This window comes from Jaculus jaculus, chromosome 6, assembly GCF_020740685.1.
Source record: "Jaculus jaculus isolate mJacJac1 chromosome 6, mJacJac1.mat.Y.cur, whole genome shotgun sequence".
In the NCBI taxonomy this organism is placed as follows: Eukaryota; Metazoa; Chordata; class Mammalia; order Rodentia; family Dipodidae; genus Jaculus; species Jaculus jaculus.
In genome coordinates, this window is record NC_059107.1 from 44,479,817 (window position 1) to 44,495,165 (window position 15,349).

General features: G+C 45.6%; 1 protein-coding gene across 1 annotated transcript in view; it reads left to right on the forward strand.

Moving 5' to 3' along the window:
• The window catches only part of Reep1 (receptor accessory protein 1), a 127,945-nt gene that overhangs the window by 38,844 nt on the left and 73,752 nt on the right, over positions 1–15,349 (forward strand). The window contains 1 exon segment of the mRNA XM_045152996.1: positions 15,112–15,184. Coding sequence (XP_045008931.1) covers positions 15,112–15,184 — 73 coding nt within the window.

Consider the following 15,349-nt stretch of genomic DNA (forward strand, 5'->3'; position numbering starts at 1 on the left):
GATCTGTAAGCCTGAAATAAACCCGGTCCTCCCCGCAACTGTGACTGCTTGGATGTTCATCCCAGCAGCGTGGTGTCCAGGATTGTGTGCATGGCAGCTCCAGCCCCTGTATGTGAATGAGGAAGTGGAAAGAATGGGTTGGTATCTGGGTGGGCATGTTTGATTGGTGGTGCCCAGCCACAGGCCTCCATCCCTGCCGCGAGGGAGGCTGAAAAGTGAACGCCCCTGCACGGGCAGTGGCAGAGCTGTTGTGCTGGGGGCCAGAACAATGCTTGCCCACAGCTCTCTCATCTGCCTAGAAGAGTGGCGTGGTGGAAAAGAGCATGCCATGACACATGGAGAGCGGTTAAGACTACCATGGTCACGTGGCCATGGGGAAGCTGGGAAAATGTTGGTTTCATGCTGGTTCCACCATATGCACTGTCGTTCACCGCTCTGACAGAAATAGTCGCTGCCTTTCTCTGGGATTCCACCTCAGTCTGTCACGTGGGAACCTTCATTCTCGGTCTGGTCTTGTACTTGTTCTTGGGGTTACATAAACTCAATTTTGTAGGATCTGAAGCTTATATCAGTGATGTGAGTGTATATCTTTCAGAAAAGTCATGAAAATGTGTGCTGAAGAGCGAATCCAGAGCCTCACACGTGCTAAGCAGGTGCGATGCCACTGAGCTGCACCCCCAGCCCCGAGTCAGGAAGGTTTGGAGGAACACACTGCGGGACCCCGCAAGGACCGTGCAGATGCTCTGTCCTTACGCTTCAGCTGCTTTACTGTCGGTCTGTTTCTGCCTGTATCCATTCCTTTTAGTTCTTTGTTATTTTCATTTAAAAAATGAGGATGGGCTGGAGAGATGGTTTAGTGGTTAAAGCACTTGCTGCAAAGCCAAAGGGCCCAGGTTTGATTCCCCAGGTACTTGCAGGCAAGTACCTAACCACTGAGCTATCTCTCCAGCCCCCTGACTACACCTTTCTTTATTTTTGCTAACGGTCCTGCACATGTTATGTGTGTGTGTACACATGAGCATCTGCATGTCTGGGAATGCAGGTGCACACATGCTACGGTATGCATGTGGAGTTCAGAGGACAACCCCTGCGTCTGTTCTCATCATTCTAGCTCATCTGAGGCTGGGTTTCTCTCAGCCTCCCCACTCTCTCTGCTATTGGGTTTTTTTGTTTGTTTGTTTGTTTGTTTGTTTGTTTTTTGCTGTACTCTCTGAGAGATTCTGGGAAATTCTCCTGCCTCCACCTCCCATCTCACTATCAGAGTAAACTTCCTGCTTTTTTTTCTTTTCCTTCCGTGGGGTCTAAGGATCAAGCTCCGGCTTGAGTGATGAGCACTCCATCTACTGAACCATTGCCACAGCCTCCTCCTACTTTTGCTGTTTTGAGCTGTATAGTCCTGTGAGATTTCACGAATGCACATAGTCACACAACCGCTACCGCAGTGTAAATGGAGAACAACAGGTTCGTCACATCCGCGTTCCTTTGTAGATATCTTTCACCTACCCCATTCCCCGCCTTTGCCACATCATCTCTTTTCTATCTTTGTCGTGTTGCCTTTTCCAGATTGGCATATAAATGGAGTCTGTGCTATGTAGTGTTCTGAGTCCTGGCTTCTCTCACTTTGCCTGATGCATCTCAATTTCATCCATGCTGCGTGTGTCACCTCTCTGTGCCCAGCACAGGACATGCAGGGGTGGGGAATCTGGGCCCCCGGAGACTCAGAGCCTGGAAGTGGAGGATGCACTTTGACCCACCACCCTGGCCTGCCCTTACGCACTTCACCCAAGCAGCTTGGCCCTCCTGCCTATCTTACGCTGAGGCTCTGGCCTGTGAATCAAACCTCAGCTCTTCTTAAGGTATTAAAGTGGATTAGAAAGAGCAGAGTTTGATGGGCTGGAGAGATGGCTTAGTGGTTAAGGCATTTGCCAGCCAAGCCAAAGGACCCAGGTTTGATTCCTCAGGACCCACGTAAGCCAGATACACAAGGTGGCACGTGCATCTGGAATTTGTTTACAGTGGCTGAAGGCCCTGGCATGCCCATTCTTTATCTCCTCTTTCTCTCTCTCTCTGGAATAAATAAAATAAATTTTTAAAGAAAGAGCAGAGTTTGAGATAAGGCAGACTGTTTGAAGCCAGCTCACCCACTCAGAATCTGTGACCTTGTGCTAAATCTGGCCCAGCGGAGGGACCGGTTAAATGTCGAATGAGTGGATGAATGCATGTGGCCTCTTTAAGGCCTCTTCCCTCTGTGCACAGTGGAATAACAGCAGTCCCCTCTTATTGCTGTGGGGGCCGCTGTCTGGGGGTGGGCGTCCACAAAGGTTTGTGCTGTTTTGTGGCTGACCCTAGAGTCTGTCAATACCCTCCTGCAGAAGGGCTTGTCTATGTGGTGCAAACCTCGAAGTTGGATCTCAAGCCCACCATGTGAGACAGCCGTGAGGACCACTGACTGAGCAGACAATCCCAGAAATCCTCACACATCTCAAGCCCAGATCAGGGAGCCCCTTGCCCTTTCACTTGCCCTCTTCCTTCCATGGTTCAGATGGGGGACCCATTAGACCTTCCATGTCCCCAAACCTATACCTAATGGGAGGCTCTAGAAGAAGCCTGATAGGAGAGAACCCTAACCCTTCTAGCATGGGACCCCTTGACTGGGGTTAGGTCTCTGCATCGCAGACCTGTGGAGGGCCATAGGCTGGGAGCTAGGCAGCCACTGAGCAATTGCTGTTATTGAATGTCTTCCCTCTTTCAAAGAAAACTGCACAGGTGAGTGATGACTCACTCCTGTAATCCCAGATGAGGCAGGAGGACTGTTGTGAGTTCCAGGCCACTCAGGGCTACAAAGTGAGAAGATCTTGAACAAACAAACAATCAGATTCAGCAGGATTCATCATGATGATTGCTGTTAATTATCTGTGTGATTGTCTGTTTGCTGACACCTTCCCCTCCTGGGGGACCTAGAGAGCACAGTTCATTGAATGAAAAAGGTTTTGTCATAAAGGATTGGTGCACGCCTTTAATCCCAGCACTTGGGAGGCAGAGGTAGGAGAATTGTCATGAGTCCAAGGCCACCCTGAGGCTACAGAGTAAATTCCAGGTCAGCCTGGGCTAGAGCAAGACCCTACCCTGAAAAGCAAACAAACAAACAAAAAATTGGCATTTAAAAAAATTTTGGTGTGTGCATGTTTGTGTGTTCATGTGTATGCACATGCATGTGGAGGCCAGAGGACAACCTCAGCTGTCATTCATCTTAGACGCTGTGCATCTTCTTTTCTGAGAATGATTCTTTCATTGGTCTGGAGCTCACCAATTAACTAAATTGGCTGGCCAGCAAGCCCAGGGATCCTCCTCTCTCCACCTCCCCACTGCTGGAATTACAAGTGCATTGCCACCAAGCCCAGCATTTCTACATAGGTTCTGGGGGGACTCAACTCAGGTCCTCATGCTTGCAAGACAGATGCTTTACTGACAGCTCATTCCAGCTCACACGAGTTTGTCATTTGACTAGTTACTATTTCTGTGGGGAAGTAGTAAGAAAGTAGTGATTGTCATCCATACACCATGTGGTTGGTATGTTAACTCTTTATCTATAGCCTCCTTGTTTAACTTCCATAGTGGCTATTGCAAGTACATGTTCTTGGCCTCTCCTCTAATCACTCACAGTAATTAAGAGACTTGCCATCAGTTCCATAGCTAGTTAGTGATGGAACTGGATTCAAACTCACAGCTGACATCCAAACTTAGCCTGTTTATTACCCCACACAATCAATCTGGGTTTCTTAAGACTAGAATGCTCTATAATAGTTTAGACTTTAAAACAAAAACAAAGATTCAGAAATCAGAGCAGAATTTGAGTGGGTTGGATTATAGAGTTTAATAAAATGAGTTGAAAATTTACAGAATGTTGGTTTCCTGCATACATCAGACTTTTCTGTTTTGTGCTTTTCTAAATTGGGGTTGGGAGGCTTTCTGTAATCCAATTTAAGTTAGTGTAATTTTTTTCAGTACATATGGCACACAGCTCTAAGCATATCTCCCCTCCCCCCATGCTCAGGCTGTGTGGGATGGCAGTAGTCACGGCTTTGGAGACAAGCCTAGGTTTGAAGCTTGTTGGGAAAGGGAAGGGCCTTGGCAGATCCCCAAATCACCCTGAAGTTCAGTTTTTCATTTGTGGCTAGAAAAGGAACCCAAATTATCTCAGAGGTCATAGTGCAGATAAAATAAGGAGATACCCAAATGAGACGATTTTTAGGGGGGCTAGCCCAGGAAGAGGTATGCCTGTGTTAGTTGCTCAGATCTGCAGAGATAATCAGGGGCTTCTGGGGGAAGGAAGACAGTGCAGACAGGGCTGGCAGAATCGCATGTCAGGGTGAAAGGAAGGGCATGGCTTGTTTCTGATCTGCCAAGGTCAGCTTGGGCTGGGAAGGCAGACCATCTGGATGAAGATTTATGTGCTAGGGACACTGTCATGATACCATTAAATAGTGTCAGCAACTCCATACATCATGCAGGCCAGAGTGGACTTCTGTTAGGCAACAAAGTTGGCAACATTCTCCCTCCTTCTCTACTAGCTCTTCCTTCTTTCCTTCCTTCCTTCCATTCATTCATTCATTCATTCATGGATCACCTGCAGACTAAGCTATGCAGTATACAGTCAGGACAATGGTATAGCATAGCAGGGAAGAGGTAGACACTAGACTCAGGCGACCTGAGATTGAGTCTGGCCCACTTCCCTATCTACCTGTGAAATTCAATTACTTAACTTCACTAACCCCCAGTTTCTTCAGTTGCATTATGAAAAAGCACAATAATACCTGCCTCCTATGAAGGTTAAAGTGATAATGTTTGTAGATAGGGTTGCACAGCTCCTTGCGTGTGCTGAATAGTCAACAAATAAGTAGTAGGTCATGGATCACAATAATGTCATCTCTGGGGAGCCAAATACACAGTAGGCCAGTTGTGCTGTTTTCTTCCTGAGCCTATTAGAAGAGTATGATGGGTAAGCAGAAGCCCAAGGGTTGAGGCCCACAGCAACAATGGCCCCGGTGGGGTGCTGTGCCATGGGAACCTTGAGCCGTATGCCCAGGCTGAGCAGCTCTGCCTGGCTTAGGCATCTGGGTGTCTGTTGGGAGTGAGGATGCTCCCGATGAAGAAAGGGCTGGCTTCTGCAGGTCCGTTTGGATCCCAGGCCTGCCGGGTATCTGGACCTCTCAGGGTTACATACACACATGCACACCACACATGCATATACAAAAAAACTAGACAAGAGAGTTTTAAGAATATCAGGATTTATTGTACAGCTTGGGTTATAAAGTTCATGGTTATTTATGAAGACACTGTGGTAAAGACATGTTGTTAGACAGTAGATGGTGGAAGAGACTGTACAGCTGGAAATAATACCTTCTTTGAGAAAACGTTATATGTAATGACGTAGCACTGCACACGCATGGGAATGGCTTCTATAAATGTGCCTTGGACAACTGGGAATCCAAACACAGAAGAAGACAATGGAATTCCATGTATCATATATAAAGATAAATTCCAGATGAATTAAAATCAAGTAGTGCAAAAGCAAAAGCTTAAAACTTTTATGATAAAATATGCCATGAGATCTTCTAACAAGCTATAAAAAGAGCAGGCCATCAAAGATCAACATGTTTGGATCTGGAGAGATGTCTTAGTGATTAAGGCACTTGCCTGTGAAACCTAAGTACCCAGGTTTGACTCCCTAGAACCAATGTAAGCCAGACACACAAGGTGGCACATGGGTCTGGAGTTTGATTGCAGCGCCTAGAGGCCCTGATGTCCCAATTCTCTTCCCCCCCCCCCCTCTCTCTCTCTCTCTCTCTCTCTCTGTCTCTTGCTCTCTCATAAAAAAATAAAAAGTCAATATACTTGTTCATATAAAATATAAAATTTCTGTATAACAAAAGTCTTTAAAAGCTCCTATTTGGAAAACACATCTGTAATGCATATGTCTAAGGGTGGGCTTGTATCCAGAACTCACAAAAAAATTCCTATCAATCACTAAGACAATAACTTTATAGAGGGATATATACAGGGATATAAATAGTCATAAAAATACATAGTTATGGGTGATTAGTGATTAAGTCGCTTGTCTGTGAAGCCTAAGGACCCATATTCGACTCTGCAGGTCCCACGTAAGCCAGACACACAAAATGATGCAACTGGGCTGGAGAGATGGCTCAGCAGGTAAGACATTTCTGTGCAAAGCCAAAGAATCCTAGTTTGATTCCCCAGGACCCACGTAAGCCAGATGCACAAGGGGGTGCTTGCATCTAGAGTTAGTTTGCAGTGGCTGGAGGTCCTAGAACACCCATTCTCTTTCTCCCTCTCTCTCTCTTTCTCTCTCTCTCTCTTTTTCTCTCTCAAATAAATAAATAAATAAATTTTTAAAAATGATGCAACCATGCAAGGTCACACATGCACACAAGGTGGCTCACACGTCTGGAGTTTGATTGCAGTAGCTGGAGGCCCTGATATGCCAGTTCTCTCACTCTTTCTCTCTCTCTCATTTAAAAAAAAAAAAGGCACCGGGCGTGGTGGGGCATGCCTTTAATCCCAGCACTCGGGAGGCAGAGGTAGGAGGATCGCCAAGAGTTCGAGGCCACCCTGAGACTACAGAGTTAATTCCAGGTCAGCCTGGACCAGAGTGAGACCCTACCTCAAAAAATCAATAAAAAAAAAAAAAGATGTTCAACTTCACTTGTGTTTGAGAAAATGCAAATGCAGGGTACCATTTCATACCCATCAGACTGGTAGACATTTAAAAGTCTGATGATATTATTTTGGCAAAAAAAAAAAAAATGGGGAGCATTAGGACTCTCCTGCCTGCAGGACAAAGTATTAACTGGGGCAACTCTGCCAGGTGCTGTTCTGTTCCCTTGTGGAAGATGCTACACATTATGACTCAGCAGGTTCCCCACACAGGTCCTTGTCTGTTAGGGTTGGATTGGAGGTTCCCCTCTCCCAACAAAGCCTCATGAGCTGAAAGCTTGGACCACTTATGATGGATCTAATCATTGTGATTAGATCATAAGGGCTCTGACCTAATCCATACACTAGCCCACTGATGAACTCGTAATTTGTTGGCATCATTGGGTGATGGAAATTTTCAGAGGTGGAGCCTCATTGGAGAAAGTTGGTCATTGGGCTGGGGTATGTTTGGGGCTTGTATTTTGTCTCTGGCTCTCTCTGCTCCTGGTCACCAAGAAGCAGAAGGAATCATGACTTTAAGATCAGCCTGGATAGATATCTGAAGCCAGGAAGGAAAGAAGCATGCTCTGGGAAAGGCTCCAACTCACAACCTCAGCATCACCCACACATCTATTGTTATATAAGTACTGCATGCTAGCAAATTGTATCGCTGAATTTTTTAAAGAATTATGAAATATGGGCTGGAGAGATTGCTTAGTGGTTAAGGCACTTGCTTGCAAAGCCAAAGGACCCAGGTTCAATTCCCTAGGACTTACATAAGCCAGATGCACATGGCACATGCATCTGGAGTTCATTTGCAGTGGCTAGATGTGCTGGCATGCCTATTCTCTCTCTCTCTCCCCCCCCTCCCTCTTTCTCTCTGTCTTAAATAAATAAATAAATATTTTTTAAAGAGTTATGAAATATTACATATATGTAGAAAAATCTATAGAACATAACCACATGCCTGTACTTGAGAGATGAAGTAGGAAGATCAGGAGTTGAGACCATGTCTCAACCCCTTTCCTCCACACACAGAAAAAGGAGTATTAAAGCATCAAAAGGCTTCAGATGGATATTCTGAGGTAGGTCTTAAAGGATTGTGATTAGATCATAAGGGTTCTGACCTAATCCATACACTAGCCCACTGATGAACTCGTAATTTGTTGGCATCATTGGGTGATGGAAATTTTCAGAGGTGGATTCATAGAACTCTGTGAAGGAAAATGAAAAGCTTATGAGGTCAGGGGAGATAAGACACTAAGATTCATGAAGCAGAAAGGGCAACTGGGAAGTTGCGGTTTTCTAGCCAGCTTATCAAAGAACAGACTGGCTCTGTGATCTGAAGCTGAACAAAGGGGAGTCGTGAGTCTGGGAAGGCAGGCAGGTAGAGCTGGTAGAGAAGGGCCTTGGCAGGAACACTTGCTTTGAATAGACCTAAGCAGATGGAAATGCAGTTCAGTGGTAGGATCCTTATCTGGCATTCAAGGCTGGGTTGATTCCCCAGCACCTTTTCTTCAAATCCTTAAAAATAACTCATCATCTGGCTTGTACAAACCCTCTTGGCATGAGCCTGTTTGCTTTTTGTTTGTCACTTGTTGAAGAAGGAACCATTTGAATCCTAATCTCCCTACCCTGGGGAAGGAAAATGCTAAGTGTTCTTGAGTTTATATGCAAATTTATATGTGGTATGACTCAATGTTGGCAAACAGGACTCAGGCAGGGGAAGCTGGCAACCTGTTCATGTCAGAAACCCCTAGGCTTCCCAGCTCTGACCACTCAGAGCATGTACAGGCTCACTAGGTTCACAGAGAAATCACTCTATGGCCCTTGGATCAATCCTGGGCTGTCTCTGAGCACGGGATGAATCAGCCTGGAAGACTGACAGAGAATAGCCAGGGCATCTTTGCCAGAGAAGTGGCATGTCTATTTCCCAAGGGCCATTGGTGCTATCCCTGATTCTTAGCTGTCTGGAATCTATCTTGCTGTCTAGTCCTCAATCCCAAGGTTACAAGTATCCTTTGGATGACAATGTAGGCAGGACAGGGAGCACTCTTTATCTTTGGGAGCAGTCAGGAAAGGTTTTGCCCAGGAAGGAAGTCTCCTTTGAGCCCCAAGAATGCTTATGAATGGGTCAGGCCAAGAAACAGGTAGAGTAGATGGGGAGACCTCCCATATGGGAGTGGCCTGTGACTGAACCCCAGGAGCACCCTCCAACTACACACCCTTGACCTATCTTTTTCTTTCTTCATTTAAAAAAAATTTTTTGTGGTTGTGTGTATAGATGTATATGTGTGTCTGCATACATATGTGTTACAGTCAGGTTTGCATTGCTGGCAGAAAACACCTGACCAAAAGCAACTTGTGGGAAAAAAGGTTTATTTTAGCTTACAGATTCAAGGAGAAGCTTCATGATGGCAGGGGAAATGACAGCATGATCAGAGGGTGGACATCACCTCCTCACCAACATCAGATGGACAATAGTAACAGGAGAGTGCCAAACACTGGCAATGGGAAACTGGCTATAATACCTATAAGTCCATCCCCAACAACACACTGCCTCCAGGAGGATTCAACTCCCAAATCTCTAGCAGCTAGGAACCTAGCATTCAGAACACCTAAGTTTATGGGGGACACCTGAATCAAACCACCACATTATGTGTGCGTGTGTGAGTGCCATATCACAAGTGTAGAGGTCATGGGACAACCTTGACATGTCAGTCCTTTCTGCCTTCTTTTGAGACAGGGCATCTCTTCTTGTTTTGCCACTGGATAGGCCCTCGAGCTTCCCAATTCTCATGGCTCTACTCCCATTGTCATAGGTATATTGGAATTCCAAAGCTTGAGCCACTTTGTGTCCTGCTTTACTTGTGTGCTGGGGAATTGGATTCAGGTCAGCAGACTTGTAAGCAAGCACCATCTTCCCATCCCCTCCTTTTTAAAAATTTATTATTATTAGATATGGACATACTTAGTATGTAAAGAACACATGTTGGTACCATCATTTCCCTCATGCCTGCCCCTTTTCTGAAGAGGCCCTCCTCAATGGGGATGCAGGTCATCCCCATGGGAACTGTGGGTCGTGCATTGTGGGGGCAGCAGACAGTTATGGAGGAGACACAATGCCTGTGTGCATAATGTCCCAATTTGTGGCTCTGACAATCTCTTATACCCTGTCCCACAATATTCCCTGAGCCATGTTGGGTGCATTATAAGTCTACTTCAGTGATGGGGCATTTAGGAGCCTCTGGATATCTGGTTTGGTAGGTGCTGAGTGTCTCAGTGTCTATCTCCATCACCTTTGTGCTGATATCAGGTTCACTAAGAAAGCAGCATTCTTGCTCATTTCCTCAATTTCCTTTCCACTGAGTGGATCTGTTAGCCAAGCCAAAAGGAGTTGGTTACCCACCATGCCTGTGTGCCACTATTGCACTTGTGTGAGCATCACATCAGATTGTTTGCTTCTGAGTAGTTTAGACTTTGAGTTGCTCAGACAGATGTTGGCCACTTTCCCCCAGTACCTCATGTACTACCTTCCCAGCAGTAGACAGGCTGTCTGGGGACTGGCTCTCTTCTGGATTCCAACCAGGTCTCTCCATGGTCTGTGCCAACAGTGTATGGTGTCTTCAGAAGTAGGGTCTAACATTAACCTCTGGTGGGTAATCAAACACTCTGACAGAGTCTGTCTTGTTTGTTTTGGGAGACCTTGAAGGTCTCTCCAATCAACAGCTCATTGTTGCTCTCTTGGTACAGGAAATAAAAGGCCAGTGCCAAGAGAAAATAAATTAAACCATCAGGAAAAATAAAAAGAAACAGGAGAAATTTAAGGTTAGGCTTCATCTCACCCTCTTCGATTCAGGTGCTCCCCCTAAGGTCCTATTGAGGGTTCAACCTTGTAGTCTAACTTCCAGGATATAGGATTCTATGGTACCAGTTCAATTTGGGTTCATTTTTGTGTCCCACCCACCCTTCCCCTTCTCCCAAGTCCTACTTTCCCTATTGTCCAGGCCTCAAGATGCCATTCATGTATGTCAGCAACTCAGGCTGATCCAGGTTAGGCACTGCAGATGAGTGAGACCATGCGACGATTGTCTTTCTGTGATTGTGTGAGTTCACTTAGTATGATCTGTTCCAAGGTTGACCATTTTTCTACAAATTTCTACAAATTGTGTCATTTTTTTTCTTGCTGCTGAGTAGAATTCTATTGTGTAGATATGCCATATCTTGGTTAACCTTTCATCCAGTGATGGGCACCTTGGTTGATTCCAGTTCTTAGCTATTATGAATTGAGCAGCTATAAACATGGTTGAGCAAATATCTCTGAACTGAGGTATGGAGCTTTTAGGGCAAATGCCAGGTAAGGGAATAATAGGGTCTGTTGGTAACTATATTCATTCATTTCAGGAGTCCCCATATTGATTTCCATAGTGGTTGTACCATCTTACATTCCTACCAACAGTGAATGAGTGTTCCTATTTTCTCCACATTCTTGCCAACATTTGTTTAAATTGGATTTTTAAAAAATTTTTGGTTTAATTTTTAATTCAGTTATTTGAGAGCAACAGAGAGAAAGAGGCAGATAGAGAGAGAAAAAAAAAAAAGGGAATGCCAGGGCCTGTAGCCGCTGCAAATGAACTCCAGACGTGTGCACCCCCTTGTGCACCTGACTAATATGGGTCCTGGGGAATAGAGCCTTGAACCAGGTCCTTAGGCTTCACAGGCAAGCACTTAACTGCTAAGCCATCTCTCCAGCCCTAATTTGATTTTTTAAATGTTTACTGTCCTTACTAGGGTAAGGTGGAATCTCATAGTTGCTTTAGTTTGCATTTCCCTAATTGTTAGGGATGTTGAACATTTTCTTAAGTGTGTGTTAGCCATTTGTAATTCTTCCTCTGAGAACTCCTTACTCAGTTCTCTGCCCCACTTTTGGAGTGGGTTGTTTGATTTTTTTTTTAATTGTTTAATTTTTTGAGTTCTTTGTAGAGTCTAGGTACTAGGCTTCTGTGAGTGGTATAGCTAGTGAAGATTTTCTCTGATTTAATGGGTAATGTATTGGCTCTGCTTATTGTATGTTTGTGCAAAAGCTTTTTAGTTTTATGAGATTCCATTGGTTGAGTGCTTGTTTAATTTCCTGGGCTACTGGAATTTTGTTCAGGAAGTCTTTTCCTTGGCCTATGTTGTGGAGCATGCCTCCTCTTTTTTCTTCCAGTAGTTGAAGAATTTCTGGTCTTACATTAAGGTCTTTAATCCATTTGGACTTGATTTTTGTGTATGGAGAAGTGAGTAGATCTAACTTTATTTTTCTACATATGGTCATCCAATTTGTCCAACACCATTTGTTGAGAAAGCTGTCTGTTCTCCACTCTATATTATTGACACCTTGGTCAAAGAGCAAGTAATTATAGTTACTTGACCTAAAGTCTGGGTCTTCAGTTCTATTCCATTGGTCTGTGCTTCTGTTTTTGTTCCACTACCGTGCTTTTTGTTGTTGTTGTTGTTGTTACTATGGCTTTGTAATATAGCTTTAGATCAGGTATGGTGAGACCTCCAGAGGTGTTTTTTTGTTTTGCTTTGTTTTTGTTTTTCAAGGTAGGGTCTCACTATAGCTCAGGCTGACCTGGAATTCACTATGTAGTCTCCAGGTGGCCTTGAACTCACAGTGATCCTCTTACCTCTGCTTCCCAAATGCTGGGATTAAAGGCATGTGCCACCAAGCCCGGCTTAATCCAGAGGTGTTTTTTTTCCCCCTGAGGATATGTTTGACATCGAGGCCTGCTGCCATTCCATATGAATTTTGAGGTCATTTTTTTCTCTATGAAGAATGATGCTGGCATTTTTATTTATTTATTTATTTAGCCTACTATCAAAAGCTAAACACTCTGAGACCATTCTGTTCAATTTCATTGCTATGGTTGTTGGTTCTTTGATGGTTTGCTTCCAGTTCAGCAATTCTTTTGATCAGGGTCTCATTGGTTATTGTGTTTTCATCTTGGGATTGAATTTCTGTTGATTTCTCTATGGCTTCATTGGAGGCTTCCATTGTAGGACTAAGCATCTTGGTGGAGATCTCTCAGTTTTCTGACTTTCATTGGCTTTTTTGCATTGTTGTCTACCCATTTTAGGGAGACTCTTTATTTTATTGAGGAGGAAGCAAGTTTTTGTCCTTTGGCCTGTTCACCCTCTGACTCATGCAAACAGGGATGTTGGTACCCAGTGGCCGTTCAGGATACCAGAGCAAAAGGCCTGATTCCGCAGCTCACACAGGGACCAGGCCTCCCCTAGCAAGGCACAATGGGGCCTACCAGGACCACGGAGCTGGGAGGAGCCAGAAAACGGGGGTCTGCACTACTCACTCCACAGCATGCCCACCGGCCTGCACACCCTCTGATGTAGGGAGCCCAGACCAGGGAACTGGGAGGACCCCTCCTCCCCTTTTTAATGTAGCCCTGGCTGGCCGAGAACTTGCAATGATCCTCTTGCCTCTGCCTCCCAAGTGTTGGGATTACTAGCATGGGCCACCATAGCCAGTGCTACCTTCTCTTTCTTAAATTCCCTCCCTTCCTCCCCCTCATCTTCCCTCCTTCCCTTCATCCCTCCCTCCAGCCTGCTTTTGTCCCTTTGCTGGTTTATCTTGCGCCTCATGCCGGTCATCTCAGCCTTCTTAGAGAGTGGCCTTGCTTTCCAAGGCAGTGGACAATGATGACAGGAAGCCGGGTTTGGAGGCTGGGTTTAGCCCTTGATTTACCACTTAATGGTTATGAGACCCCGAGCCAAGCAAATGGCTTCTCGGAATACTTAGACCCCATGTACACGAGACTAGGGTGGGTGGTGCCTATAGAGTGCTTACCTTAAGGCTGCGGGAGTCAGGAGTTTGCGTACACATCTCTCTCCTCAGTGTCAGAAATGGCTTGGTTCAGTTAACTTTCTGTTTCTCCATGGAAACCTAATATTCCCCCGTAATAGTGCTCCTGGTAAAGCAACCCCTTACTGGGCAAATTGCATCTGTTCTCTATATGATCTCTAAATACTTAATGGGCCTTGGCTTTGGACCTCTCGGCACAGTGTCTTTTCTAATCTGGAAGGTTCCTTGGAGGGACCTCAAGCTTTGCCTCTAAGGTTGTCTCAAGGGTTGTCCATTCCTGGGAGGCATGAGCCAGGGTGGCTCTGTACCAAATCAGCTTGCATTAATGTAACAGCTGGAAACTAACTTGTCAACTGGGCAAAGGGATGAAGCCCTTCCAAGTCTGACATTTTGGTTGCTCATTTAGAGATGGCTCAGAGGTTAAAGGCACTTGCTTGCAAAGCCTGAAGGCCCAGTACCCATGTGGAACTGGATATTCAAGCTGGTGCATGCATCTGGAGTTTGCAGTGGTGGCAGGCTCTGGCATGCCCATTCCCTCTTCTCTTCTCTCTCTCAAATAAATGAATAAACATTTTAATAAATATATCTGTTATCAGGCAAGGTATCGCACACCTACAATTTCCACACATGGGGGACTGAGGAAGGCAGATCTTCAGGTTGATGTCAGCCTGGGCTGCCTAGTGTTCATGGTTGTAAAGTGTGCAGCCTTTACAGGAGATGACAGTCACAAATGCATTGCACAGTAACAAAGGAGCACACTGATAATATGTACATCATGCCGAAAGAGTGACATAGGGAGATCTGACCTAGTCTGGGAGGTCAGAGAGGTATCTGTGACTCCGGATGTTGGAATCTGATGGATAAGTAGGTGTTAACCAAATAAAGATGGGAACTGTGGAGTGCAGGGGAGAACGATATTGGGGCCAGCAGAACTGCATCTTGCAGGTCCTTAGAGGCGGGGCTGAGTGCCTGTTATTTACTGACCTCGTGCACCTCTGGGCATAGATCAGTGAGCGCCCCAAATGTGAGCAGTGAGGCTGGCGCTGTGGCTTTTGCTCCTGCATCTTCATAGCAGTGAACAGCAAGTTAGGGTGGAGGGAGGGGGAATGTGCTGGTGCAAGGAGAGGGTGACCTGGTTAGATTTGCAACTGGAAATGCTCATACTGGCTGCAGGATGCTGAGGTCAAGTCCAAGGGAATGGGCTTCAGCAGGTTTCAGATGGGGATCAGCAGCAGAGGAGGGAGTCTTTGGCTTTTGATTTTGAAAGTCCTGCTGCTCAACAGAGCTGTCCCCTCATATTTTGGGCTCCATGATTCCAAATCATCCTTCCATATTGCCAGAACACCAGTAGAAGGAAGTGGGTGTGGGCTGGACAGGAGAGGGGAGGAGGGGTGCCCAAGGACAACCTAGTTGTGAGGAGTAACCGTTCAGGAGATTCATCAAAATGAATCAGCCCACAGTGGTAGTGCCTGTCGCTCCAAGAATTGATAAATGGTTTCATCTTTCCCTTTTCCTCTCTTCTGTCTCTCCAGGCTTATATTTGGCACCCTTTACCCTGCATATTATTCCTATAAGGCTGTGAAGTCAAAGGACATTAAAGAATATGTAAGTAGCACTGCTCATTCTGAAGGCGGGGGGGGGGGGGAGGTGATGGGCTGAGGGGCTGCGGCTAAGCATGAGGTGGTAGCAGAAGGGGATGCCCTCCTTGGCGTGGGCACTGATAGCAGGATGGAGTCCCCTTATCAGCCTTCTCATAAGACTCCTCAGGAT